This window comes from Dromiciops gliroides, chromosome 2, assembly GCF_019393635.1.
Source record: "Dromiciops gliroides isolate mDroGli1 chromosome 2, mDroGli1.pri, whole genome shotgun sequence".
NCBI classification, from domain to species: Eukaryota; Metazoa; Chordata; class Mammalia; order Microbiotheria; family Microbiotheriidae; genus Dromiciops; species Dromiciops gliroides.
In genome coordinates this window covers 321,672,301-321,699,950 of record NC_057862.1, presented here as the reverse complement: position 1 = coordinate 321,699,950, position 27,650 = coordinate 321,672,301, and the positions used below count along the sequence as shown (strand labels likewise).

Here is a 27,650-nt window from a genome sequence, read left to right as displayed (position 1 = left end):
TCCTTGTTGCACATTCCCTTAAAGGCCAAACCCCAAGCACAGCGGGTTAAAAACAGAGGGACAGGGAGATGGGCAAGGCTGTCCAGAAACAGTACGTTAACCTCTTCCGACAGCTGCTCCACTTTGGAGCTCCAATCCTAGGAACTGAATCAGGACACTTTTCTCTCTCTGTCTCCCACCCTATCACTCAGTCCCCTTCCAAACCTCAGAATAGTGTGATGTCAGTGGATGCTGCACCATTGCCAGAGGGGGAGAGGTAAGGTAAAGTAGCGGTGAACACTAGGCCCCATTCTCTTCTTGTGTAACACAAGGGTTCTGGCAAGAAGCCACCCCCTCCTTTACATGAAGATGGCAGGGTCTCTTTGGACCAGCTTCCAAACTGACTCCATTTCTTTGAAGAGCACATGGAACGGTACGTACGTATTATGTGGTATAGATGTGCACATGTGTATATTTCATCAATCAATAGACATTTATTGACCACCTATGACATGTCAGACACTATGGGAAGTGTTGAGGCTAAAAAGACAGAGAGAGAAATAAAATATTCTGCTCCCCCAAGGAGCTTCCATTGTACCAGGGGGACATATTCAAACTTCAAGGTCATTTTGGCAGGGAGGTAGTAGTGACAGAAGAGGAAAAGCTTCCTGGAGAAAGTGCTACTTGAGTTGAGCTTGGAAAGAAACTATGGAAGAAGTGGTGGTGTGGAGGCAGGGATAGCTCATGCAAAGGGTGTGTGTGTGTGTGTGTGTGTGTGTGTGTGTGTGTGTGTGTGTGTGTGTGTGTGTGTGTGTGTTGTAAGATGTGTGCAAGGTGTAGTGTGTGCAAGGTATTGCAAGGTGTGTGCGAAGTGTGTGTGCATGCAAGGCGTGTCTGCAACATATATGCATGCAAGGTGTATGTGAGAGGTGTGTGAGGTGTGTGCACACGAAAGATGTATATGTGTGCAAGGTGTGTGTGTGTGTGTGTGTGTGTGTGTGTGTGTGTGTACACAAGGTATGAAGACAAGATAGGCAGAGCACACATATATATGATCCAACACACTGACTCTACCTCCATCCTCTGCTATAAGCTGTGCTTGCAAACCTGAGGCAAGTCAAATGCTCTTCTTGGGAAGCTGTTGACAGGCTGGGATAGGAATGAAGGGAGGGAGAAGGAACAGCACCTGCCCCAGCTGTCTAGGGACTCCAGATGCTCAGAGCTCCCCAGCTGGACTTGTCCTCAGGGGACAGGAGGTTGACAACCCCCTCCTCTCTTCTCCCTCTCACTTATGATTCCCTGGAGCTTCAAACAGGAAGCATCCAGATGCAGAGGGAAGGAACAGAACCACCAAACTACCCCGCTCCCGGCTACCGGATGAGAATTATATCTCCTGATATTCCTTCTCTAGCTGAGGTGGCCAGTCACCCTGCCACCCCTCAAAAGAAAATCTTAGGACAGAGAATGTCAGATCTGGAAAGAACATATAAAACAGAATGTCGGAACTGGAGGGACATTAAAACATGAAAGGTTAAATATCAGAACTGGAAGAACTCAGAGTTAGAAAAGAGATATCAGAAATCACATAGTTCAAACCTTTCATTTTATAGAGAAGACTAAGGGAGTTAGGAGTTAAGAGCTTGTGCCAAGATCACACAACCACTTGGTGAGAGAGCGAGATTCTTAACACAGCTAAACTGTATGTGTTACTTTCAGGTTTCCAAAGCACCTTCTTCATAATAACCTTGTGAGAGAAGTAGTGCAAATATTATTATAACGATTTTATAGATGAGAAAACTGAGATTCAAAGACAGAAAGTGATTTGTCTGATGTCTCATATAGACAGGAAGTCAGAGCCCAAAATCAAAGCCAAGTCTTCTATCCATGACAGGGCATTGCCACCTTATTCCAATTTCGAATTGCTGAGAGGACTCTATTGTCTTACCACACTTATAATAATAAGTTCAGCAAATAGATGCCTTTATCAGCATCATCTTGAAATCTTTACCCAAAAGATAACAAAAGAAGTTGTGATATAGATAATAGTAATTATTCAAAGAGAAATAACTTGTATTCATATATAGCCTTTTAAAATGCACAAAACACTCTGTGAATTAGCTCAATTTATCTACACAACAACCATGTGAGATAAATACTATTAGCATCCCCGTGTTACAGATGCCCATACATTCTCAAAACTGAAAAGAAACTTGGACTATGGAACATAGAATGTTAAAGCTGGAGGTCACCTAAGAATGTAATGCATGATCGCCCAGAGCTGGAATGAATGTTGGAGACCATCTAATCTAACTCCCTCATTTTACCCAAGAGGAAACTGAAGCCCAGCAAAGAGTCTTGCCCATTGTCACATACTGAGTTCAAGGCATAACTTAAAAGGTACTTTTTTAAATGAAGGCCATTCACGGGTAATGCACTGTCAGAGGAGCTGTGAATTGATCCAGCTATTCTAAAAAACAAGTTGGAATATGTGAATAAATTGACTAAAATGTCCATATCCTTTGAACCAGAAAATCTTCTGCCAGACATATACCCCAAGGAGGTCAAATGACAAAAAGAAAGGCTCTGATACACCAGAATATTTATAGCAGATCTTTTTGTGGTAGCAAAGCTGGAAATGAAAGTAAATAATCACCAACTGGGAAATGAGTAATCAAATTGTAATATGTGAATACAATGGAATATTACTATGCTATGAGAAACAAACATAAAAAATACAGAGAAGTATGCAAAGACTTATATAAACTGATGAAAAGTGAAGTAAACAGAACCAGGAAAACAATATATACAATGGCTACTATGATGTTAATGAAAAGAACAAAACAAATGGAATGAAATGCTGATAAATTAAAATGGCCAAGCTTGTCCCCAAATGGAAGGAAATAAGCATTTATGAACCACTCACTATGTGCCAGGCATTGTGCTAAAATATTACCTCATTTAATCCTCCTGACAACCCTGGGAGGTAGGTGCTATTACTATCCCCATTTAAAAGTTGAAGAAACAGGGAAACAGGTTAATTAGCTTGCCCAGATTCACACAGCTAGTAAAGTGTCTGTGGCCAGATTTGAACTCAGATTCTCCTGACTCCAGGCCCAGTAGTCTATCCACTGCACCGCCTTGTTATTGTTGTTGCTGCTGTTTGTCCCTTGTTCTCGAAGAGGACCATGCTATCAGGAGGTGATATACTGGCAAGATATACTGGATGGCCCAGGATATTTAAGGCAATTGGGGTTAAGTGACTTTCCCAGGGTCCTAGCTTTCTCAAAGAGTTACAAGATGGCATCTCCACCACCTTCTTTGCAGAGGTGAAGCACTATGGATGTGGAATAGTACAGATATGGTCTAACTTTTTGAATATACTTATTAGTTTCCCCTTTTTATTCTTTATTATAAGGAATAACTCTCTGAGAGGGTTGAGGGGTGCATTGGAAAATATACATGATATAAAAACAAAAGATATAAATAAAAATCTAATATTGAAAAAATGCCAGTCACTAATATGGAAAGATAAGAAGAGCAATGAACTAATCTGGAGTGAGATGCAAGTGATATGAGGACTTGACCAAATTCTTTGGATGCATATTTAGTTCCTATGGCATCCACTGCCTAGTTTCTCTGAGGTACCAAGTATCTCATTAGCATAGTGAATCCAACATTTATTTCTGTTTCCTTCTCTCCTTAGGATTACTCTGACTCTGGCTTGCCCCATGGATTTGAAGAATTTTCCCATGGATGTCCAGACGTGCATTATGCAACTGGAGAGCTGTAAGCCCCCTGGGCCTGGGTCCTTTAATTCCATTTCCCTCCCTCTACTCCACAGGAGCTAGAGAGAGATGCCATGAGAACCTATAGACAGCTCAGACTTAACCCAAAAATCTTAGTGGGAGAGAAGTAGAAGGGAGACTCACCTTCTGCTCATCTCTTACCCAATCCTGCTCTAGAAATCAGGATTGGACTAAACCAAGACCAGAATCATAGAGATTATCTTTCTTTTCTTTCTTTCTTTCTTTCTTTCTTTCTTTCTTTCTTTCTTTCTTTCTTTTTTTTTTTTTTTGGTGAGGCAATTGGGGTTAAGTGACTTGCCCAGGGTCACACAGCTAGTAAGTGTCAAGTGTCTGACTTCAGATTTGAATTTAGGTCCTCCTGAATCCAGGGCTGGTGCACTATCCACTGTGCCACCTAGCTACCCGAGATTATATTTCACACAAAAAAGTTTTTGTAGTTTCTACATTACTGAAACTTAAACCAGAGAAATTGCCATCAGGGTCACAGACTCTCAGAGCTAGAAAGGAACCCAGAAAATCCCTGAACAAGAACTCTCTAAGAAATATCCCTAACATTCTTATGGAGAACATCTCCTGAGGAGGGCCATTCCACTTTCAAATGGCCCTTATAATCAAGAAGTTTTATTTAGTTATCGTGAGTCTCCCTACAACTTCTAGTCACTGTTCCCAGCTCTCCCCTCCAGGGCCAAGCGAAACCAATCTTTCACCTCATAGCCCTTCAAATACTGGAAGGCAATGACCATGTTCTTCCTGAGTCTTCTCTTCTACAGGCTAAAAACCCCCAACCCCTAAAAGTGATCCTCATTTGTTTTGGTCTTGGTCACCCCACTGTGGGTATCCTCTCTAAAATAGCATGCCTAGGGGGCAGTAGGTGGCATAATGGATAAAACACCAGCCTTAGATTCAGGAGTACCTGAGTTCAAATCTGGCCTCAGACACTTGACACTTACTAGCTGTGTGACCCTGGGCAAGTCACTTAACCCTCATTGCCCTACCAAAAAAATAAAATAAAAAATAAAATAGCATGCCCAGAACTGAACACAATATTCCAGTATTCAGACTTTAGATGGACAACTGAGCAAAGATGGAAAAAACTACCATGACTTTGATCACAGCAGAGGACAGTTGAACTATCATTTCCCTCATTGTGTACTTTATAAATGTAACCTAAAATCATATTAGCTTTTTTGGCCACCAGGGTATGCCCCTGACTGAAGAGCTCGAAGCCACTAGAACCCCCATATGAATCTTTTTTTTTTCATCTGCACCACTGTTAAGACACTTCTTCCCCAGCCTGACCCTTACACTTGGATTCAAGTGAGGCACTTAACATTCAGTTCTATTAAATTTCATCAGATTAGATTTGGCCAATGCTCCTAAGCCTGCCCCAATGTCTTTGGATCCTGATTCAGTCCTGGGGTGTTTTCCCCAAACCTGGGTTGCTTTAGCCTAGTGCTTCACCTAGAGTAATCCCCACTTTCTCTCATCTGACCACAGTTGGTTACACCATGAATGACCTCATCTTCCAGTGGCAAGAGCAAGGTGCGGTGCAAGTGGCAGATGACTTAACCTTGCCCCAGTTTATCCTGAAAGAAGAAAAGGATTTGCGATACTGCACCAAACATTATAACACAGGTAAGTCAGAAAGGCTCTCCTGGGCCATTTCCTGAAGAGCCCCAGAGCTCATGCTTTGAATTCTTACTCCCCTCATTCAACAAGGTCTTATTCACTTTATACCACATGTCCAGATCTGAGCTCATCAGAGAAAATACAAAAATTTTCCTCTGTGACCTCAAGCAAGTTTATTCGCTGTTCTGTCTCTCATTTTACTCCTCCAGTAATAATACTGTCCTTCTTTTCCCTCACCCCCTCCCAAGGATCATAGAATTTAAGAACTGGGAAAGACTGGAGATGTCATTAGTTCAGTTTCCTGTTGAGAATACGAAGCCGCAACACATAACTAATGGGCGCGTGTGCCTGGATAGTAAAAGGTGAACATGAAAGGCTCCTGCCAGTGATATTCTCAAAGAAACCACACAGGGTGCCTTTCCCAGGCCCTCAGAGAGGCAGAGTCATCAGCGCTGGTTCCCTGCTGTTAGATCACACCTAGAAGATTTATATAGACTGGAAGAGTCAGGTAAACCACCAACATCTTTCAAGAAGCCTGAAGCATAGCTTCACACACATAGCTCTTTTCCGATGCGCTAGGCAGCTCCTTACAAAGGACTGAGAATGTGTGTTCCTAGAACCAAATGAGCGTGAAACCCCATTCATCCAGCCTGCATTTTCAGAGTGAAGAAAAATGCTTGGGCTCCAACTAATGCTGCCCTCTGCAGGATATATGAAAATATAGTTGGCTGAGTCGATTACCAATAGAGGCAAGATTTCAGGTGATCATATTTCACCTACTTGAGGGTACAAACTATTTAAGTACTTTAAAAGCATACGTATGTATGTATGTGTGTATATAGATGTACATATACATACATATTTTGATGTTCAGTCATTTCAGTCGTGTCCAACTCTAACCCTAACCCTAACCCCAACACTAATCCTAACTCCATTTGGGAATATTTTTTTTCATCAAAAGCATTTCTTTTTAATTTGTTTTTTAATACAGTATCAATTTGGGAATTTAATTTTTTCATCAAAAGTATTTCTTTTTTGTTTTTTAATATAGTATCAATTTTTTTTTGGTGGAGCAATTGGGGTTAAGTGACTTGCCCAGGGTCACACAGCTAGTAAGTATTAAGTGTCTGAGGCCGGATTTGAACTCAGGTCCTCCTGATTCCAGGGCCGGTGCTCTATCCACTGCGCCACCTAGCTGCCCCTTGTATCAAATTATTTTTAAAGTAATAAACACTTGTATTTATAGTTTTGAGTTCCAATTTTTATCCTTCTTCCTTCCCTCCCCTCCCCTCTCCCTGAAGCGGTAAGTATGATTATATAAAACATTACCATATTAGTCGTTTTCTACAAGAAAACTTGAATAAAAGAAAAAAAATGAAAGAAAGTGAAAAATTACATGCTTCAGTCTGTGTTTCATCAATATCAATTCTTTCTTTGAAGGTGGATAGTATGTTTCATCAATAGTCCTTTGGGATTGTCTTTGGATCATTGTATTGTTGAGAACAGTTAAGTCATTCATAGTTCTTCATTGAACAATATTGCTGTCTCTGTGCACAATGCTCTCCTGGTTCTGCTCACTTCATAACTTCATGAACTTCATCAGTTTATAAAAGTCTTTCCAGGGCTTTCTAAAATCATCCTACTTGTCATTTCTTATAGCACAATAATATTCTATCACCATCATATACCACAGCTTGTTTAGCCATTCCCCAATTCATAGGCATTCCTTTGATTTCCAATTCTCATTTGGGGTTTTCAGCTCATTTCACAGATGAGGAAACTGAGACAAACAGGGTTAAGTGACTTGCCCAGGGTCACACAGCTAGTAAGTGTCTGAGGTCACATTTGCACTCAGAAAGATAAGTCTTCCTGACTTCAGGCCCAGTACTCTATCTACTGCACCACCTCTCTCTCTCTCTCTCTCTCTCTCTCTCTCTCTCTCTCTCTATATATATATATATATATATATATATATATATATATATGTGTGTGTGTGTGTGTGTGTGTGTGTATGTACATATGTATATATACATAGAGAGAGGATATATTTATAAAGAGAGAAAGCATATACATTTCAATATATATATATGCAACTGTATGTATCAATAATGAATGGGCAAGTTTTATGTAGAATGTAAATGCCAGAAGAGTCCAAGATCATATAATTATATAATTAGTCAGTGGCAAAATCTGGATTAGAACCTAAGTCTACTGCCCCCTAGACCAAGGGTCTTACCATTAGAAGACACCTACCTAGGGCAACTAGGTGGCGCAGTGGATAAAGCACCGGCTCTGAATTCAGGAGGACCTGAGTTCAAATCTGGCCTCAGACACACTTACCAGTTGTGTGACCCTGGGCAAGTCACTTAACCCTCATTGCCCCACAAAAAAGACACCTACCTAGATAGATAATAATGCTCTCACCACAATTTCTTTCAGGTAAATTCACCTGCATAGAGGCTCGATTCCACCTAGAACGACAGATGGGCTACTACTTGATCCAGATGTATATCCCCAGCCTGCTCATTGTCATCCTCTCCTGGATCTCTTTCTGGATCAACATGGATGCAGCACCTGCTCGGGTGGGCTTAGGCATCACCACAGTGCTCACCATGACCACCCAGAGCTCTGGCTCTCGAGCATCCTTGCCCAAGGTAAAAACAAATAAATCTCACTCCCCATTCTGGCCATAGAATTCTTGAGAAACGTAGTCAACAAACATTTATGAAAGGCCTACTATGTGCCAAATACTCTGCTAAATACTATGGATACAGAGAAAGGCAAAAGCAGTTCCTTACCTCAAGGAGTTCATAATCTAATGAGAGGAGATAACATGCAACCAACTATATACAAGTAAGATATCTATAGGATAAATTAGAAATAATCTCAGAGAAAAGGCATTAAGGCAGACTAGGAAAGACTTCTTGTAGAAGGTAGAGTTTGAAGGAAGCCAGGGAAACCAGTAAGTGAAGATGAGGAGGGAGAGAATCCCAGGCACAGAGAAGAGATGATGGAAATGCCTGGAGTCAGGAGTGTCATGTGCAAGGAACAGCAAAGAAGTCAATATCACTGGATCACATAATCATTGACAGGGGGATCCTACCCATTCTTATCCTTTGCACCATCTCCTATGCCAATCTAGAGTGGAGGGAAGGCAAAGAGCCTTCAATTTCACACAACTACCCACTCAATGCAACATTTCACTATTCACAATTCCACCAAATGCAATACTCTATTACACCTAACAGCCTACTAGGTACAATATTCCACTTGATCCAATATTCCCTTTGACCTGGCATTCCACTAAGTAAAAAAAAAAAATTCACTTGATTTAACACCTCTCCAATCTAACATTCTGCTCACTCCAATATTCTGTTAGCTACAACACTCTACCCAAGCCAATATTCTGCCTAATCCATCATTCCCCTCAATTCACCTTTCTGCTAGACACAGTGTTCTGCTCAATTCACTCTTCCAATAGTTACTTCACTCAGCTTGATCCAACATTCCACTCAATCCAATAACCCAATAGAAAAAGCCATTTGATCCAACCTTTTTCTCCATACCATTGGCGCTCTCTCTCTCTCTCTCTCTCTCTCTCTCTCTCTCTCTCTCTCTCTCTCTCTCTCTCTCTCTCTCTCCACTATTCTCCATCCCATTCCACACACCCATACCTTTACCCCCATCTCACCCAGAGAAAGGTATGGGGAGATGCCATTATGCTAAAAAGAACATTCTACTCCTCTTTCTTTCCCCCACTTCTGTACCCAACCTCACTGCACTAGGTCTCCTATGTGAAAGCCATTGACATCTGGATGGCGGTGTGTCTGCTTTTCGTGTTCTCAGCACTGTTGGAGTATGCTGCCGTCAACTTCGTGTCCAGGCAGCACAAAGAGCTACTCAGGTTCAGGAGGAAAAGGAGACACCACAAGGTAAGACTCAGGTCACTGCTCCAGGGAGGGCAATAGAAAGTAACCTGATATGCATCAACTCTGAGGGTGGCCTATTCCATTAGGACTAAGCATGGCAGCACAAAATCATAGAATATTAGAGAAGGAAGGAGTCATCTAGTCCCAACTCTTCCATTTTACAGATGACAAAAGTGAAGCTCAAGAAGGAGAAATGCCAAAGACAGAACTAAAAGCCATGTCGGCTGTTCTTTGTTGTCTCTCTGACATGAGACCCAGTTTGCCCAGAAAATATTAAAAGGGCACCCAAAATGACAGAAAAAAAGAAAATGAGAACTACCAAATACAGGGGCAAGATGTTAACCCAAAAGAATGAATTGCTAACAATGGAATGTCAGGCATTAAAATAGGCCAGTAAGAGAATCTAAGAAAATGGATTGATGTTGCTAATGCCATCAGTATGCTGTGCTAGGACATCCATTTGGCTAGAAAATTTAGTCTGGCACAATCTGGTGCTTTAAAGTCAGATAAGACTCCCCACACACACCATTCATACATATGTATTGGATAGAGAGGAAAGCAAGGGTTAGACCTCTGCCATTCTGCAGAGCTTCCTAGAGACCCTTTACAATGGGGAGGGGAAGAAAATTTTGCCATCGTGAATTGTATAGATGTTACAGCAAAACTAGTTTTGTTTTAACTATCAAATAGAAAATTTTCTTTTAAAAAGAGTCATGTACTTTCTGTCTTTTTAAACAAGGATGTCAAACATCATGTAATATGGTATCAGTTTACTAGCTATACAGAAGGTGGGTTAAAAAGCAAGACAGAAGGGTGGGAGATCAATTAGGAAACTACTGCAAAAGTCCTAGAAAGAAGCAATAAGGACATGAACTAGGGAGGAGGTAATATGGTACAGTGGAAAGGCTGCCAGTTTTGGAGTCAAGGAACCTTGATTCAAATCTAGCCCTGATTGGAATTCTAAACATAACTTTTGTTGCTATTGTGATCTTGGTTAAATTATTTAACATTTCTGGGGCTCAGATTCCTCATCCATAGACTGAGGGGGTTGGACTAGATGGCGTCTAAAGTCCCTTCCAGCTCTTAATATATTATTATGTGACACTTTCTTTTTTTATGTGACACTTTCTTGACGACTTAGGTTCACAATTATGAATATCACTCATTTTACTAAACTGTGTGATATGTTGTTTATCCCTATTATGAATGATCCCATACTTAATCCACTTTCTGAGGCTGTGGAGTATAGTTTTCCTTCTCCATAAGGTAAGAAAGTTGAACTGGTTGATTGATAAGGTATTTTCTAGCTCTAACATTTTAGGACTCTCTACCAAATAGCATATTCAATTCAATTCAATTAGCATTTATGAACATGTTCAGTCATTTTCCAGTCATGTCTGACTCTTCATGATCCCATTTGGGGTTTTCTTGCCAAAGATACTGGAATGGTTTGTTATTTCCTTCTCCAGCTCATTTCACAGATGAGGAAACTGAGGCAAACAGGGTTAAGTGACTTGCCCAGGTTCACACACCTACTAAGCATCTTAGGCCAGATTTGAACTCAGGAACATGAGTCTTCCTAACTCCAGGCCTGGTACTCTATCCATTATACCACCTAGCTACATTTATTAAACATCTTACTATATGTCATATATTGCTAGGAGGATAGATAGAATGACAAAATTGAAATAATCCCTTCCCTCAAGAAGTTTATATTGTTCTAGAGGGAAACAACATGTACACAAAGTATATTTACAAAATTCTGTCCATTAAGATGTAGTCAATTTCACTTTTTGTGATATTGTTTAGTGGCAAGCCTATACCTAAAATCTTCCAACTCTCTTCTTTGGCAGGGGGGAGGGGTGGGGGCATGACAATGAGGGTTAAGTGACTTGCCCAGGGTCACATAGCTAGTACATGTCAAGTATCTGAGGCCATATTTGAACTCAGGTCCTCCTGAATCCAGGGCCGGTGCTTTCTCTACTACACCACCTAGCTACCCCCAGACTCTCTTCTAAAGAAAGTGCCATGATAAATAAATGTGAGGCTTGGGGGTAATGTAAATATTTTTACCCTCTTTTTTCTTCATCCCAAACTATATTTTTCAATACACCTTTGCCTTAATTCATTGATCTTTACATATCTATATATGTGTTAACTTCCTTAAGGGAATCATATTGAATTTTTCTGATTTCTCTGCCTCTACACTCCACTATGGCTGTTGGCACATGAGCTGTAATTATCTTCATGGTAATGTTTTTGCTTATGTGAATCGCAAGCATTACAAGGCAAGATGACCAACCTTCCTAGGAAATGTTTCTTGTTGCCTCTGAGAGCGTGATGAAACCCATTCCACAAGCTCTTTTATCTGTTTCTTCAAAAGAGAATCTGTGAGGCATCCTTCCCTTTAGCAGCAACTTCCTTATGTCTTCTGATTACATCTGTAACAAAAAATGTCAGTGTTGATATGGTTCATTTCCTCTAGTTGAATGCTAACGTGATCATTGGGAAAAGATCATATCTTTAGAGTTAAATTAATGTTCACAGATAATATAAAAGCGGTATGACTCTTACCACCCTCTACCCTCTTGTTTGCCATTCTGCAGAAGATAAAAAGAAGTTGCTATGGCACAAGGACCATTTGGTATTTCTATCTGTTCCATATGTTGCTAGAGCTATAGAATTCATTAGCTAATTGCCACCTTATTGGTGATGGACCTTTCTACATTGAGCTAAGCTCAATCTGTTACTAGAATTAGACCTGAAGCCTTTCTAGCTTGGTAGAACCTACAAAAGAGTCTGATCTCACTGGCAAGCCTTATGGAATCCAGAGTCACCTCTATGCCATGATGAGGTTATCAATTACAGAGTGTTGGATGGATTGCTTTGGCAAAAAAAAAAGTTTTTCCTTCCTAGAATTAGATAGGAATTACTATCACAGGAATGTATTATAATAATAGTTCAAATTTATATAGTGTTTTACATACATTATTTCATTTGATCCCCAACAACCCTATGAGACAGATGTTATTATCCTAATATGATAATAATAGAATCTATATAGTGTTTTAAGGTTTGCAGAGAACTTTATATATGTTAACTCATTTAATCCTCACAACAACTCTATGAAGTAGGTAGCAGCATTATTATCCCTATTTTACAGATGAGGAAACTGAGGCTGAAAATTTATTTGACCTACCCAGGGTCACAAAGCTGGGAAGTATCTGAGGCAGGATTCAATTTCAGGTCTCCCTGACTCCAAGTCTCTCCACTATGCCGAGTTACTTCTCATAGCAGTAATGGCTTCAAAATAAATATTGAATAAATGGCTTTAAAATCATTCTCAGTTTGCAACTACACATATAGAAAACCATTTAATTTACAGAGGTGCCAAATAATGTGATGGAAAGATTGAAAGACTTGGCTGGGGCTTGCTAGCCGTGCGAGCCTCAGCAATTGCTTCTCCATCTCAACCTCAGGTTCCCCATCTGTAAAATGGAAATCATACTTTAACTTCTTCCATTTCAGGGCTTTGGGGCTTTTTGAAAAATAAAGTGCCATATAACTGTGAGAGATTATCTGACTTGTTTCTCTACCTCCCTGACAGTTAGGCTGTTGCCTTTTAGACTGAGTACTTTCAATGGGCCTCCCTGTAGGAGTCTCCTCCCCTCTTCTAATCTGTAAAGAGTCTAGAAAAACACACTTTCTTCTAGATGGGACTTGGCTATTTCCCTTAGCTTTTCTTGCTGGTCATCGAGTTTAGTGTGGGTTACCTGCCACCTACTGGTGAGTATAGGGAAAAGCAGGCCCCATGCTGATTTCAGTTCCATAAGTCTGCATTAATTCAATTAATCAGCAAGCATTTAAATGCCTACTGTGTGTCAGGCAACATGCTAGGTATGAAGGATACAGGCACAAAGAATGAAACTCTCTTCTCACAATATTCCAGTGGGGAAGACAAGTACATGTAAAAATATATACTGCATAAATATAAAATGAATATATATATATACATATACATAATTATTCTGAAGGACCTACATCTTAGGTAAATGTTTTGACCAACAAGATCAAACTGTACCCATATCCTATATTTTAAGGTCTAAGTTTAACATTAACATTTAAATGGATTGGAGCTATTAGTATATAAAATGATAGGTGGGGGGAGGGGGGTTTCCAGCTCTTTTCAATCACTGCCCTTCTCCCCTCCCCCATACTTTTTGGTTTGTATGTCAGTTTTTCAGTTTGGTTTGTATGTCATTTATGTAGTTAATACATAACTAATAGCTCTTAATTTTTTCTCATGCTTTTAACTGCTTAGGATGTAACTGGGTGTAAGGGTAAAAATTCATTTGACAAAAATATTTGTGTATATTTAAAGACCCAATTGCTCCTCTGGAGCTTGTACATTCAAGAATGATTAATCTGTGCAATAAAATGATGATTACTACAGTCATTACACATACATGTTTGTGTACATGTGCATGTATATCTATATATGTGTACATGTGTATATATGTCTATGTATACCATCAGTCAGTCGGTCAGTTAGTTGGTCGGTCAGTCAGTTAGTTAGTTAGTTAGATAGATATATAGATATAAGGTAGTTAGGGAAGATGGGCACTAGCAGTTTGAGTGGGAGCCAGGGTGAGGGTGGCAATCAGGAAAGGCTCCCTGATATGCACGTGTGTGTGTGTGTGTGTGTGTGTGTGTGTGTGTGTGTTTCATGCTACTTCTTGTATACAAGTGATCAGTGACAATATGCTACAGGCTAATTACACTCATAAAAATTATAATAATAACATCTTTCTGTAGATTTCTTAGTTTCCAAAGCACTTAACAAACATCATATTTGATCCTCATAACCTCTGTGAGGCACATACTAGACATATATATTAGCCTTATTTTACAGATTCAGAGAGGTTATTGATTGCCCATGGTCTCAAAGTTTCTGGGGCAGAATCTGAACCTTTAACTCTTTCTATTACTCTGCAATGTTGATTCTTCTCTAGTTTAGTCATATAACATCACTGGGAGATTATTTCAGTATTTCAATTATCTGTGATTTCTTCAGGGTGGGGACCAGGGACATGCTGATAAATATTTAACAACCAGATTTTTAAAAACACTTTTTAAAGTTTAACCTGTATTATTAACATTTTCTCCATCCCTTTCTCAAGTCTAGACAATCAACAATACAATAAAAAGACCCAGGTTATAATATTCGCCAATTTCCCAAGTGTAAGTGCTCACATTGAAAATTTAACAATCGGATCATGTGAGCCAATATGAGTTGACTCTAGCATACCCCTATGGGGACTCCATCTATCAACACTGATCCAAACCCATCCATAACTTAGTAAATGATCTTAGAGAATTGTGGTGACTGAAAATTCCATTACCCAGTAGGCAAAGTGGGGGAATATTAATGTAAAAAAGGTCATCAAAAGCACTGGGCCATTTCCCAAACACAATCTAGACTAGATCACTTTTCCCCATTTTGAGATTCCTTTCATTTTCACACCATCAACTAGTTCCTTTTTGTTGGTCAGAATAGGGTCCAAAATAGTAATTCACCTTGCTGCTTACTCTACCTTTTGATGGGTGAAATTATCATTAAGACAGAGAGAGAGTTTTAGATGATGTCCACACAGTTGGAGTCCACCATTAATGCTATGTATTGTCTTGGTTTGTGAAAAACTATTACCTGAACACCTTGTCAATTTCTTCTTTCTGTGCAATATATGCCAATGACAATATCCCTTGCTCCTTGGCTCTTCATCTAAATGCTATTTTCATCATTCTTCCCCACTCTGATTCCTGAATGTCTTTCCCTGTATGACTATATGTTCTTAATATGTTTCATGGTCCTACCTTTGCCTATCCTATTGTCCTTTAGAATGTAGTATTCAGAGACATGAATTTTATCAAAGCTTATCAAATTTCACCAAATTTCAATGATTCCTATTAGTCAAATGGCCTTCCTTGCATTCAGAGCTATAGTTCACTTTTCTTGTTACTCATATTTTATACATTTGTGTATAGACATCTTAAGTAATGGGATTTATGGCAACTCAGTGGCTCAGTAGATAGAGATTAAACACTTTTTCTTTTTAATTTTTATTCATTCTTTGTTTTCTTTATGCTCTCTATGCTCTGAGTTTGTGAACCCAGGAAGATCTGAATTCATATCCAGTCTCAGACACTAATTAGTTATGTGATCTTAGAAGTCATTTAACCTCTGTCCGTCTTGGTTTTCTCAACTGTAAAACGAGCATAGTAATAGTACCTACCTCATTGGGTTGTTATAAGAATCAAACAAGATCAATATTAATAAAAATCACTTAGCACAGTACCTGGTACATGTCATTGTTCAGTCATTTCAGTCATATCTGATTCTTCGTGACCCCATTTGGGTTTTCTTGGCAAAGACACTGGAAAGGTTTTCTATTTCCTTCTCCAGCTCATGTTACAGATGAGAAAGCTAAGGCAAACAGGGTTAAGTGGCTTGGCCAGGGTCACACAGCCAGCAAGTGTCTTAGGGTGGATTTGAACTCAGGTCTTCCTGACTTCAAGCCTGGCACTCTATCTTCTGCATTATCTATCTGCCTGGTATATGGTAGGTGCTTAATAAACACTTGTCCTCTCCCTCTCTCTATTTCTCCTTATTGCTGCTATTCTTGGGTTTTGTCTTCTGGGAAATGGGTGCATTCTCTATTGCTAGTCTTCATCCTACGCTGTATATGGTTGATTCGTATGTGTTCTTTCCTTTTGATTCACTATACCTATGATTTCATCCGTGTAGGCAATTCCCAGTGAGGAACTGGTGCAGAGCTTCACTAGTTTAGATAGCTGCCTATGAAACCAAAAGGTTAAGTGACTTAGTCAAGGTCCCACAGCCAGTTTGTGAAACAGCTGATACTTGAGCCCAGGTCTTCTTGACCCAAAGGCTAGCTTTCATGTTGACGTTAGTCTTCATAATAGCTATCTTGGAACATATATGTAAGTGGTTTTCTTCTTCCCCCTTCCATTTTTTTAAAGCCCTTTTGATTAAATTTTAAGACTCCCTAGTCAAAGGCCCGTAATTGCTATATTTTAAGCTGTGGTTCAGAAATCCAAAAACTCATCGTCAACCAAAATATTTACCATAGTGTCACAGAGCTAAAATGAACCTCAGACTATATCAAATTTAACCCCTTATTTTACAAGTGTGAGGAAACTGAGCCTGAGAGAGGTTAAGTAACCTGTCCAAGGTCACACAGCTAGTCTCCAGGGCTGAATTCAAACCCAGGTCTTCTGGATTTCAAGTACAGCACTCTAGCCCATATATCACACTTTCATTTGAAGTCCTTGACTTCAATTGGAAACAATGATGAAAATAGGATCTTTATTAAAGACCTTAAGTACCTTGGTGTATTCAAAGCCTAATCATCAAGGCCATCTGATTTAGCCAGTCTTGGAAGATTCTCTATCACATCCTAGGTATGTATTCCAGGAATACATTAGGCCTCTTTTTTAAAAAAACCTGTTTGAATAGCTCTGCATTCGGTCTTCTTATCTTCCTCCTTTCTTCTGATTTGGCATTTATTTTCACCTTTGATACAACCAGTATCAAAGACAGATGATTCTGATACCAATAAACAAGTGACTTCTTGTCAGTCAGGATAGAGTCGATTTCATTTATTGCGAAGCTGTTCAGTGCTTACCATGTCCAGCACCTTCTAGCCCCGTTCTAGACAAAAGTGTTTATAATATATGAGTGGGCCTTTCATGCCTTCATTTCCTAATCATCAACCATATTTTACAAAGCAATTTTTGCCCTCTTCCCCTGGATCCACTTTCTCGCTGAAGTCATCAACTAGTGACTTATGTGTTGACTTAAATTTAGAGAATCTTGTCAAGTTCTTCATAAGGATTTCTATATTTCTCCATCCTCTAAAACAGATGTTAGTGTAAAAGCTACAATTATATTCATGATGGGTTTTTTTTTTTTGCTTACACTCATTATGAGTACTGCAATGATGATCAAATGTCCCATGAAATTGTGTTTTTATTGCCTTGGGGCAAACAATGGAAACAATTAGGCCTATTTCTTTATTTGTTTTTCTTAGGAAAACCTGTAAGTCATCCTTGCATTGACTTGTGCCTTCTCCATTTCTTTAAGTTTAATTCATAGTGAGAATATTATTTTGAATGCAGTTCAGTTCCCCTGGTAATATATCAACTCACTGGCTACTAGATCATAGTGCCTGGAATATGATAATTGTTTAATAAATGCTCTCTCTATCCATCTACTGCCCAGCACTGGACGTAGGTGTCCTCCAAAGCTTTATCCTAGACCTCTTCTCTCCACTATATTTCTTGGCAATTTCAACTACTCCCATAAGTTTCATTGTAATTTTTATTCAGATGATTGTAAATTGATATTTACCCAAACAGGTCCCATTGACATCTCAAACTCAATATGTTCAAAAGTGAATTCATCTTGGGGGCAGCTAGGTGGACACTTGACACTTAATAGCTGTGTGACCCTGGGCAAATCACTTAACCCCCATTGTCCCACCCCACCCCCCAAAAAAAAAGTGAATTCATCTTTTTCTTCTCTAAATCCATTTCTCTTTCAAAATTCTCTATTTCAGTTGTGAGGAATACCATCCATCCAATTACTTAAAGTTCCAAACTTTAGAATTAGGCCTTCTTTGACCCTATCTTTCACCAATTAATGACCTAGTTTTATTTATTTTACTTCCACATTGTCTCACATCCTCTTCTCTTGATTCACACTGTCTAAATTCTAGTTAAGGCCCTCATCCCCAAGCATGTGTATTCATAGGGAACTATATCCATAATAATATTCTCACAGAGGCATAAGTCAATGCAAAGAAGATTTATAGATTCTCCTCAGAGAATCAAATAAAGAAATTGGCAGAGTTGTCTTCATTGTATCCCCAAAGGCAATAAGAAACCAAATTTCATGGGACTCCTAATTTGTCTCCCTGCCTTCAGGCTCTTCCCACTTTCTAATAGACCCTTTACACAACAGACAAAATAACTTTCCTAAGTAAGGCAGAGGTCTAACCATGTCACTTGCTTGGATCAAAAACTTGAATTAGCTCAGAGTCTTTATAATAAAATATAAATCCTTCATACTGGTATTTAAGGGAGAAATTAATAAGTTGAAAGATGACATCCCAAAAAAAGAGAGAATTAGTTTTTCTACCAAAATAAGGATAAGTGTAAAATCTTGTGGTTAGGTTCAAAAAATCAATTTCTCAATTAAAAGATGATGAAGATGCAGCTATAAAAACCATCTGGGGCTTTTAATGGACTGCCATCCCGATATGATACAACATTGAGACTTGGCAATCAAAAAAGCTGTTGTAATCTTAGGCTGCCTTAAAAGAAATATGATATTCAGACTACTGCAGGATGATGAAGCGCCTTATGGCCATGCCACATGAAGATCAGTTAAAGGAACTTGGAGTACATAGCCTGGAGAAGAGAAGGCTTAGGGAAGTAACATTCCTGTCCAAGTATTCGAAGGGTTATCATGCAGAAAAGGGATTAGACTTGATCTTCTTGGTCCCTGTGGGCAGAACTAGTAAAAGTGGTTAGAACTCAGAGATTTAGACTCAATATAAGGAAAAATTTCCAAACAATTAGAGCTAACCAAAAGTCAAGTAGGCCCCTTCAGGAAGTAGTGGACTGTCCTTCACTCAGCCACTTCCTTTCTCTGGCCTCAGTCATCTCATCTGTCAAATGGGGATAATAATCCTTGCCCTGATCATCTCATAGATTTGATATCTTCAAGCAAATCCAGCTATTTGCTGGTTACATTGTCAGAGAATTCTTGATTAGAAAAGGGTTTGATCATATGACCTCTGAAGTCCCTTCCAACTCTGAAATTCTTCATTTAAAAACTCTTAGATCTCAGATTTAGAATGATGATCTGCCCCAGTACAAATGTGTCCTTCTCACATCCATCATTCATACAAAGAGTCAAAACTAGGAATTCCTCTTCCTACTACAAATACCATGGTATTTGGCAAGGAGACAAGCTATAGTACTGGCAGGGAAGGTGGGGTATTGTCAAGAGGGGAGTGATGATGTCTCTGAAACAAAAGCTGCTGCTGGGAATGCCATCACAGAGGCAAGGGGAAGATCACACCTAAACTCACCATCTGGTAGCTTCCTATTTTAACTAATTATTATTGCTAACTCAGTGCTAAACCCTATTTTTTTCCAATGCTGCTGCAATGTTGTCAGTACTCTCTAAATTTAGCACCCTACGGCAAAGTTCTGATCATCTCACCCTAGTTATGACCCTGGTCATATGCTGAGTCAGAGAAAGATATTTCAGTGACTAGTACAATAGGATATCCCTTGCCCTTGGTCACACAAAAACACTTCTAATGAAAATTTTACATCATTCCTGTCTTTAGTCCTTGTGCCTAGCCATGTAAACAAGTACCTAACATTGCCAATACATACCTACTATTAGCTTGCTTCCAAGGTACACAGAAAGCCTGAGACCCCCTTGTAATAATGCAAGGGAATAGGGACAACATTCTCAAACCACACTCTCTAGGCTCTACATAATCCCTGAACACACACACACACACACACACACACACACACACACACATCACATTATTATCAGCATAGCCGAATGAGTGTTGTATGGAAGTACTTTGGGACAGTAATGGGTGAAACAAATCTATATTCTCACCTTTTCACCCAGAATTGGGTAAAATAGGATCTCATAGAATAGATATAGATATCACATATATGTGTGTATACACATACATATTGATATATGTATTATAATCTGATATTATATCATATATAATACCATAGAAAGCATTTGTACACAGAAGACAAGTTCTAATCAATATGCAAAAAAATTTCTTAATTTCTAGCTAACTACTTAGATTTAGATGATCTGTTGATCCATAATGTCATTTCATAATATGAGTCACTCCTGTCTGGCCTCGGTTTTCTTTTCTGTCAAATGAACATAATCATCCTTGGCCTGATTCCTTCAAAGTTGTTTTTCATATAAAATGGAGCCTTGAGCAACTCATTTCCCTGGGCCTCAGTTTCCTCACTGAAGATAATAATGTTGCCATGCCCCCTCCACAATGCTGTTGTAATGATCAAACGGGATGATGAAATGTGTGTAAAACACTTTGTATACTATATAAATGTGAGCTGAAATTATTGCTATTGCTGTGTGACACACAATAATCATAGGACACACAAATGGAGTCTATGATCCTACAGGGAACAATATGTGGACCTTGCTATAAGTGTTATTAAAGTTCAAAAGAAGAAGATATCACCATGAGAGCCAAGTTCACTAGGAACACTGCCCCATAGGGGGCTACCCTAGAATCAGACCAAAAAGGATAGGTAAGATTTTCACAGGAAGAGAAAAGAGGGAAAGACATTCTTCATAGGAGTAACACACATGATGTTTGAAGAGACCGGCCCATTGGAAGCAAAAGCTTCATGTAGGTTATCAGCAAGAGATAAATCAGGAGGGATAGGTTACAACCAAATTATGGTAGTTCTTAAATGTCAATTGATGGGGCAGCTAGGTGGCGCAGTGGATAGAGCACCGGCCCTGGATTCAGGAGGACCTGAGTTCAAATCCGGCCTCAGACACTTAACACTTACTAGCTGTGTGACCCTGGGCAAGTCGCTTAACACCAATTGCCTCACTAAAAAAAAAAAAAAAATGTCAATTGATCTCAAGAGTCCAAGATTTGTTTGGGACTCATTTTTTTTTTCCAGTGAGGGCATCCTGCTCTCAGAGAAAGAAATAGGTCAGGAATGATGACGGCACATAGGCAGGGTGGATGTTATATAAAGTCATGGGCCATGTTCAGGGGTGATGCTGGTCCCTTAAAAAGTTGTGGTCACGCGGATAGAGCACCGGCCCTGGAGTCAGGAGTACCTGAGTTCAAATCCGGCCTCAGACACTTAACACTTACTAGTTGTGTGACCCTGGGCAAGTCACTTAACCCCAATTGCCTCACTAAAAAAAAAAAAAAAAAACAAAGTTAAAAAAAAAAAAAGTTGTGGTCACAAGGGAGATGGAACAACTAAAGTCTGTGTCACTCGGCTAGTGCCAAAGGGTAAGGAGGATTGGGGAGGGACAGGGAAAGTAATGTGAAACTGAAAGGTAGGCTATGGGAGAGGGGGGCAGGGAGGGGGCAGGGAGGGAAGTGGGAGCCAGAGGCAAAACAGGGGATATGACCAAATTGCTCAAATCCTAGGAAAATCAATTGAATTATCTTCCATGGACCATACTATCTCCTGATTTGTATCTGTGCCAAATATCATCCAAGCCCCTCTGTAAGGCTGACCTCTTCCTGGGCTTTCAGGTGGCCCGGTATCAGGGGAGTGGGGAAAGGGAGAAAAAGGGGCAGAACCAGGCCCTCAGGGAGAGCCTTACAGGGAGGGTGAGTTGCCACTGTCTTATTTTAAGTAGAGCCCTATGCTGAATCTGTTTCAGGAGGATGAAGCCGGGGAGGGGAGGTTCAATTTCTCTGCTTACGGGATGGGCCCAGCTTGTCTACAGGCCAAGGATGGCATCTCCGTCAAGGGTGCCAACAACAACAACACAGGCAACCCTCCACCCCCCCCTTCCAAGTCCCCAGAGGAGATGCGCAAGCTTTTCATCCAAAGGGCCAAGAAGATCGACAAGATGTCCCGGATCGGTTTCCCCATGGCCTTCCTCATCTTCAACATTTTCTACTGGATCATCTACAAGATTGTCCGCAGGGAGGACGTCCACAACCAGTGAATGGGAGGGCACAGAGGGCACAGCACAAGGAGAAGAGACCCAAGGGAAGCAGAGGGAGAGGGAGGGCTCTCCCAGAACATGTGCAATAGCAATGCAGAAATGCATGAATTTCCGAATGTGGCAATATCTATTTAAACATGGGGAGGGATGGTGGGGGGTGGGGGGTGGGGAGGGAGGGTGGGAAGATTTTTTTCCTATATAGGAACTGGCAAGAAAGAGTGGGGATAGAAGAAAAGTTTTACAAACTAGAGTCCAGGGACTGTGGGGAGTTGTTAGTTTTCCAGTTGAGAAGGGGGCACCATTTGCCCCAGGAAAGCAGTGTAATATATAAGCTATATATTCATGCTTAATTATGCAAAAAGATCTTTTCAATTTTTAGCCTATTAACTGCTTAGATTTTAAAGTCACTGGAGTGACTGACAATTTTCCAAACGTGGAAACAGCTGCAAATGACCTTTCCCATTACCCTTCCCAAGGTCATTCTTATTTCCAAATGGACTTCGGTAGACTAACTGTCATGTCCCAAAGTCATTTACCTCTGCTTTGGAAGGTTGCTCAGGGTGGGGGATAGGAGGTGTTAGAATGAAAAGAAGAAAATGAATGGAGAAGTCCAGGATCATGGGAAAATTTGGGGATCAAGGTCACTTGTTCCTTGTGCCCTATAGCTAAAGACTGCAGAAGGCCTGTCTGTGTCTCTGAGTTTCATACTCATATAACCCCACCCACCATCCTCCCCAGGGAAACAAACACAAAAGTAATGGTCACAACTTTCTCCTTAGAAATGTGGCCAATATGCAATTTTTTATGATTTAAAAATAATGTTTTCCAAAAAAAATGCGGCTAGAATGAGTGTAAAAGGATGCCATTTTTTGTAAATGTCTATGTTTTCTTCAAGTCTCTTTGGATTGCAAGGAGGTGTATGCATGAAGTCTCTGGAAAGAAATAGGCTTATGACATAGGCATTCTATGAAGATTAGCTTTAAAGAGGAAAGGGCAGTGGGGAAATTGCCCCTGGCCTGGCAGAGAAAGGCCAGTCATTATTTTCTGACATTTCATAGATCAGTAATAATATGGAAATTGGGAAAAACAACCCAATTATATTTTTATAAGTCAGTTTGGGTTTGGGGCAGGGGTTTTCTGTTTGGTTCCATTTAGTCTGGTGTTTTATTTAGCTTTAATATCTAAGAAAGTCAGACTTGAATTTCTCTCTACAAGAGGGAAAGAGTTCGGGGGCACTGCTGCCCAAAGACGGGTTATCCTCACAGGGATGTTCTATGGTGGGAAGTGAGGGCTTAAAGGATAGAAGCCATCTGACCCCCTGGCACTGCCAGACCTGAAATAGGTCTGGCAGAGAATGCATAGCACCAGTCTTTGCAGCCTTCTTGCCCTCAAGCAGTAGGGGCTCCAGCCTGGCTGTCAGGGCCTGGATGCTGGGGTACAATGTTTTCCTTTGCACTTTACTATCTTGGCTTCTAATGAGAGCAGCAGCGAGTTTGATTGGTGGTTGACAATCAGTCTGTGTAGGACTTTGTGTCTTGAGGGCTCAAGAGGCAGAAACAATAGTCCCAAGCAATGAAGAGCATAGGGACCTTAAAACCTACTCAAAATGGGAGGACGTCATAGGAAACTGGCTCATTCCTAAGATCGATCAGCTTTCCTCTGGGGAATTTCTCCCATCAACTGCAACAGAACTTCTAGATCTTCATGGACTATGAGGGTTGAGTCAAGTGACTGAGAAATTTAAGCAGAAAAACAGACTTGCAATAAGAATAGAAAAATAGACTATGCAGCAAAATTTTTGTCTATCTGAACATGCAAAAAGATTCTGAATATTTGCCTGTCCTTGGTTTCATTTAGCCTACGTAGACACAGATATTGAAACCTAAGAGAAATTCTACTCTTGCCATCGTTCAAGTGGTTTAGACCTTGAACCCCTTCTCCTAGAGCATAAACCAAGTTAGGTCTGAGCCAGTGGGGCAAGAGGCTCCAAAAGCAATCTGCAACTCCTACTCTCAACCAAGACTTTCTTACTTCCTTGCCTGCACCCTGGTCCTTGAATCAGAAGCATGGGAGAAAGATTGCAATCAATGCTTCTAGTGCTGCAATGGGATATCTGTCTGCTGAGCTGCTATTTTGGCCCCTTTCGTCAGCACTACATTCATTTTATTTAAAAATGAAAAAAGAAAGAAAAAAGGAAAGAGAAGGAAAAGAGAAAGGAAAAAAAGAAAAGCCCTTCCCTGTTCCCTTTCACATCATGACACCAAATTCATTATGTCTGAAGTCTGGACCATAGGGAAAAGGGAGCTGGAATCTCCCAGAGTAAAGGGAGAATACCAGTTGACCTCTGACATTTCATTAGAATTCTTAGAAGCCAAATAATACTTCCTCGCATCTCCCCCTTTCCATCCTGAGCCTCTTGGAATCTCAAGGCAGAAATAACAAGAATTTGGGGGATATTTGCCTGGATCTTGAAACAGCAGCAAAAGTTACGACTACCACCAGTTAACTTGTTGAATTATTGGGCCCAGCAGGAAAGATGTGAGTTGGTTGTATCCACAGATACACAAATCACCTGAAACAGCTTCTTGTTTTAAGAAAGCAGAGGGAATTCTACTGGACTCTTTCATGGACTATTTCGCTGAAGTGGCTGCCAAGAAAAAATAAACCTGGATGCTTGGGATTGTCTGATGAAAACTTATCAGACTGGACATTTCATTTTACCTTTAATCCTGGCTCCTGCTTCTTTTTCATTTTCAAACCCTTTTGCTTGACTACCTGAGTAACCTTGGGAAAGTCACTTCCCCTCTCTCTGGGTCTGTTTCCTTCTTTAAAAAAAAATATAGTAGGACTGGATAGCAACTAACATCTCTAACAGCCCTAACATTTGAGAATTCTAGGTTTTGTTTCCAGTTTTAATATCCATTTATTGATATTAATTAATATTAATATTAATTAATAATTAATATTAATTAATAATTAATAATACTTCTTTTTCTGGGTCCAATCTGTCAGGACGTTTTGTTCCTCTGTGTTATCAAAGGAAGCAATGGGGATGGAGATCTCAAAAGTTTTTTCAAAGTTCTATAGCACCCACAGGGGAGCATTATTCCAGGGCCAAGTATTCAGGCTTTTGGGAGATACATCAACTGCTATATTCATTTCCCTGATGTAGATGACCAAACTAGTTAAGTTGAGCCAAAAACCGTTTTTTCTAGGCAGCTTATTTGCTAAATCTTTACTTCATCTTGTGTTATGTGAACACCACAGCATGTCTACATGCAAAAATAAGGTCAGGGAGAAGTAAATCAGGTCAAACCCATGGGGTTGTTTTTTGTTTGTTTTAAAACCGGTCCATATGTGTAGTCAGTGGAATGCTAGTAAATGTTTAACAACATGCTCTTCAAGAAGGAAAAAGATGAACGCACAACACATTTAAGTTTAATCTGCACTATTTTTCTCTATTCCTTTCTTAAGTCTAGACAATCAACAAAACCATATACCAAACCCTGATTTGTAGCATTTGGCAATTTCCAAGATGTAAATGCTCACACTGAAAATTTAACAATTGGCTGTTAAAAGCCACATATGACCTGGCTCCAGAGCACACTCCTGTGTATAGCCACAGTCCTCAAAGTGTTGGTAAATCATTCCTTAGCAAAGCCAATTGTATGATTTCATTGGTCTTCACCATTATAATAGATCCCAATAGGAAGATCAGTCATGATCAGCGTTAAAACATTCAGGTCAACAAAACTGGATTGGCTAGCTTTATTGAATATCAAGGGTATGTTCTTTCCTAACTTCCCTCGGGGTATCATGTATAGAAGATAGTGGAATGGAGTAGAAATAAGGAAAGGACATAGCTGTATACTTTGATCTTAACTCTACTTTTCGTTGAATCTGTAGGGATGGGCAAGAATGCTTAATCACATTTGAGGGGTTGAGTGGATCTCGAACTGAACACGAGTCAGCAGTGTGATATGGCCCCCAAAAATGCTAATGGGATTGTGGGCTGCATTTATACAAGTGTAGTATCTAGAACCAGGGAAATGAGAATCCTTCTCTTCATTGGACAGACCCCATGTGGAAATCTGTCCTCTCTGTATCCAGGCCCGAGTGCCACATTTTAAGGGGTACATTGACTAACTGGGTTGTGTCCTGAGGAGGGTGAGCAGGATGGTGAGGGGACCAGAAACCAGACCATGAGTAACTAGGGATGTTTAATCCAGAGAAGAAAAGATCTAAGCATCAAGTGATAACTGTCAAAGTATTAGAAGTAAAGCCATGTGAGAGAGCAAATACACTTGCTTGGCTAGATGACAGTTCAGAACTAGGAACAATGGGTAGAAGGGTAGATCATTCTGGTCGTCATCTGTAAAATGATGTTAGGAGAGCTGATTTCCAAGGTTCCTTTCACTGTGGAAAAAATTACTATTCTACTGCTAAGTTGCAGACATGCAGCTCTCAGGAGGAAGAAAGATGTACATTGGAGACAATTCCTTGCCTTTGACAAGCATCATTCGCAATGGGGATGTTTTAGCATTGTTCAGCTATATGTTAAGTTGCAGAATAGGCAGCTGCCAGAGAGTACATGATTTCATCCAGACAGCAGCTCCTCCCGAATGGAAAGTAGGTCCCTTCCTTAATTGCAATGCAATGGTACTGAAAGGAGACAGTGTTGTTATAATTACAGTATTAACATCCTTACTTGAGGACGCTGGCAAACAATCTGAGGGATCTTTGAGTTGGGTGCTAGGTTTTGAGTTACATGGAAAGTGATTGTCTTTCTAATTTATTCAGAGTTCCATTTTCCTCCACCACCACCCAACCTTATGCCAGTTTTGATGAGAAAGGACGACTTCCTATAATTTCCTCTCCGCTAGATTTCCAGAGACAACAGTTCAACAGTCCTAAGCCATGACAAAACTTGCTTAAAAAAAAAAAATCTTTGGAGAGGTGTGAATTGTATTTAAAGAGACTGTTTTCTGAAAGCAGGAGTGGCAGGCAAGTATAGTAAACTGGGGAAAGAGCCCTCTCAGATTTTGTTAACATGGGTTCTAGTTCAGGCTTTACCAAGGTGTGACCTTGAGCAATTAACTTTCCATCTCTGGCCCTGTTGCCCCATGTGTAAAATGAGAGGGTCGGACTAGATGGCCTTAAAAATCCCTTCCAGCTCTTAATGATCAATGATTCTATGTTCTAAGGTCTCTTCTACCTCTGACACTTTATGTCAGATATGAAGTGATTCCCAACTTTTTTCAAATTCCCGGAATTTATTTAAAAAAATATTTTATCCCCATAGAATTAGTTGTACTATTACAATCCAGTGATTGAGAAAATATATATTGACAAAAACTACTATGAATTTAAAAACACTTTTAAATGAATTTATATTTTATTAATTACAATAGCATTTCTGTATATGTATTTAAAAAATAGTAATGTATATGTGCAAGGCATTATTCAATCTATAAAAGGTTAGTTGCTTAGTTGTAG

General features: G+C 39.9%; 1 protein-coding gene across 3 annotated transcripts in view; it reads left to right on the top strand.

Annotated features, from left to right (window-relative positions):
* The window catches only part of GLRA1 (glycine receptor alpha 1), a 93,075-nt gene extending 70,784 nt beyond the window's left edge, over positions 1–22,291 (top strand). Inside the window, exons 5-9 of one of the 3 annotated variants that reach the window (XM_043986348.1) lie at positions 3,683–3,765; positions 5,283–5,420; positions 7,854–8,068; positions 9,200–9,346; positions 21,867–22,291. In XM_043986348.1, the coding sequence (XP_043842283.1) occupies positions 3,683–3,765; positions 5,283–5,420; positions 7,854–8,068; positions 9,200–9,346; positions 21,867–22,154 (871 nt within the window). In that variant the 3' untranslated portion in view covers positions 22,155–22,291. Of the gene's footprint in view, positions 1–3,682; positions 3,766–5,282; positions 5,421–7,853; positions 8,069–9,199; positions 9,347–21,839 lie in introns of all 3 variants that reach the window. The other 2 variants (XM_043986347.1, XM_043986346.1) reach the window with 2 other exon arrangements.
* The last annotated feature ends 5,359 nt before the right edge of the window (positions 22,292–27,650 follow it).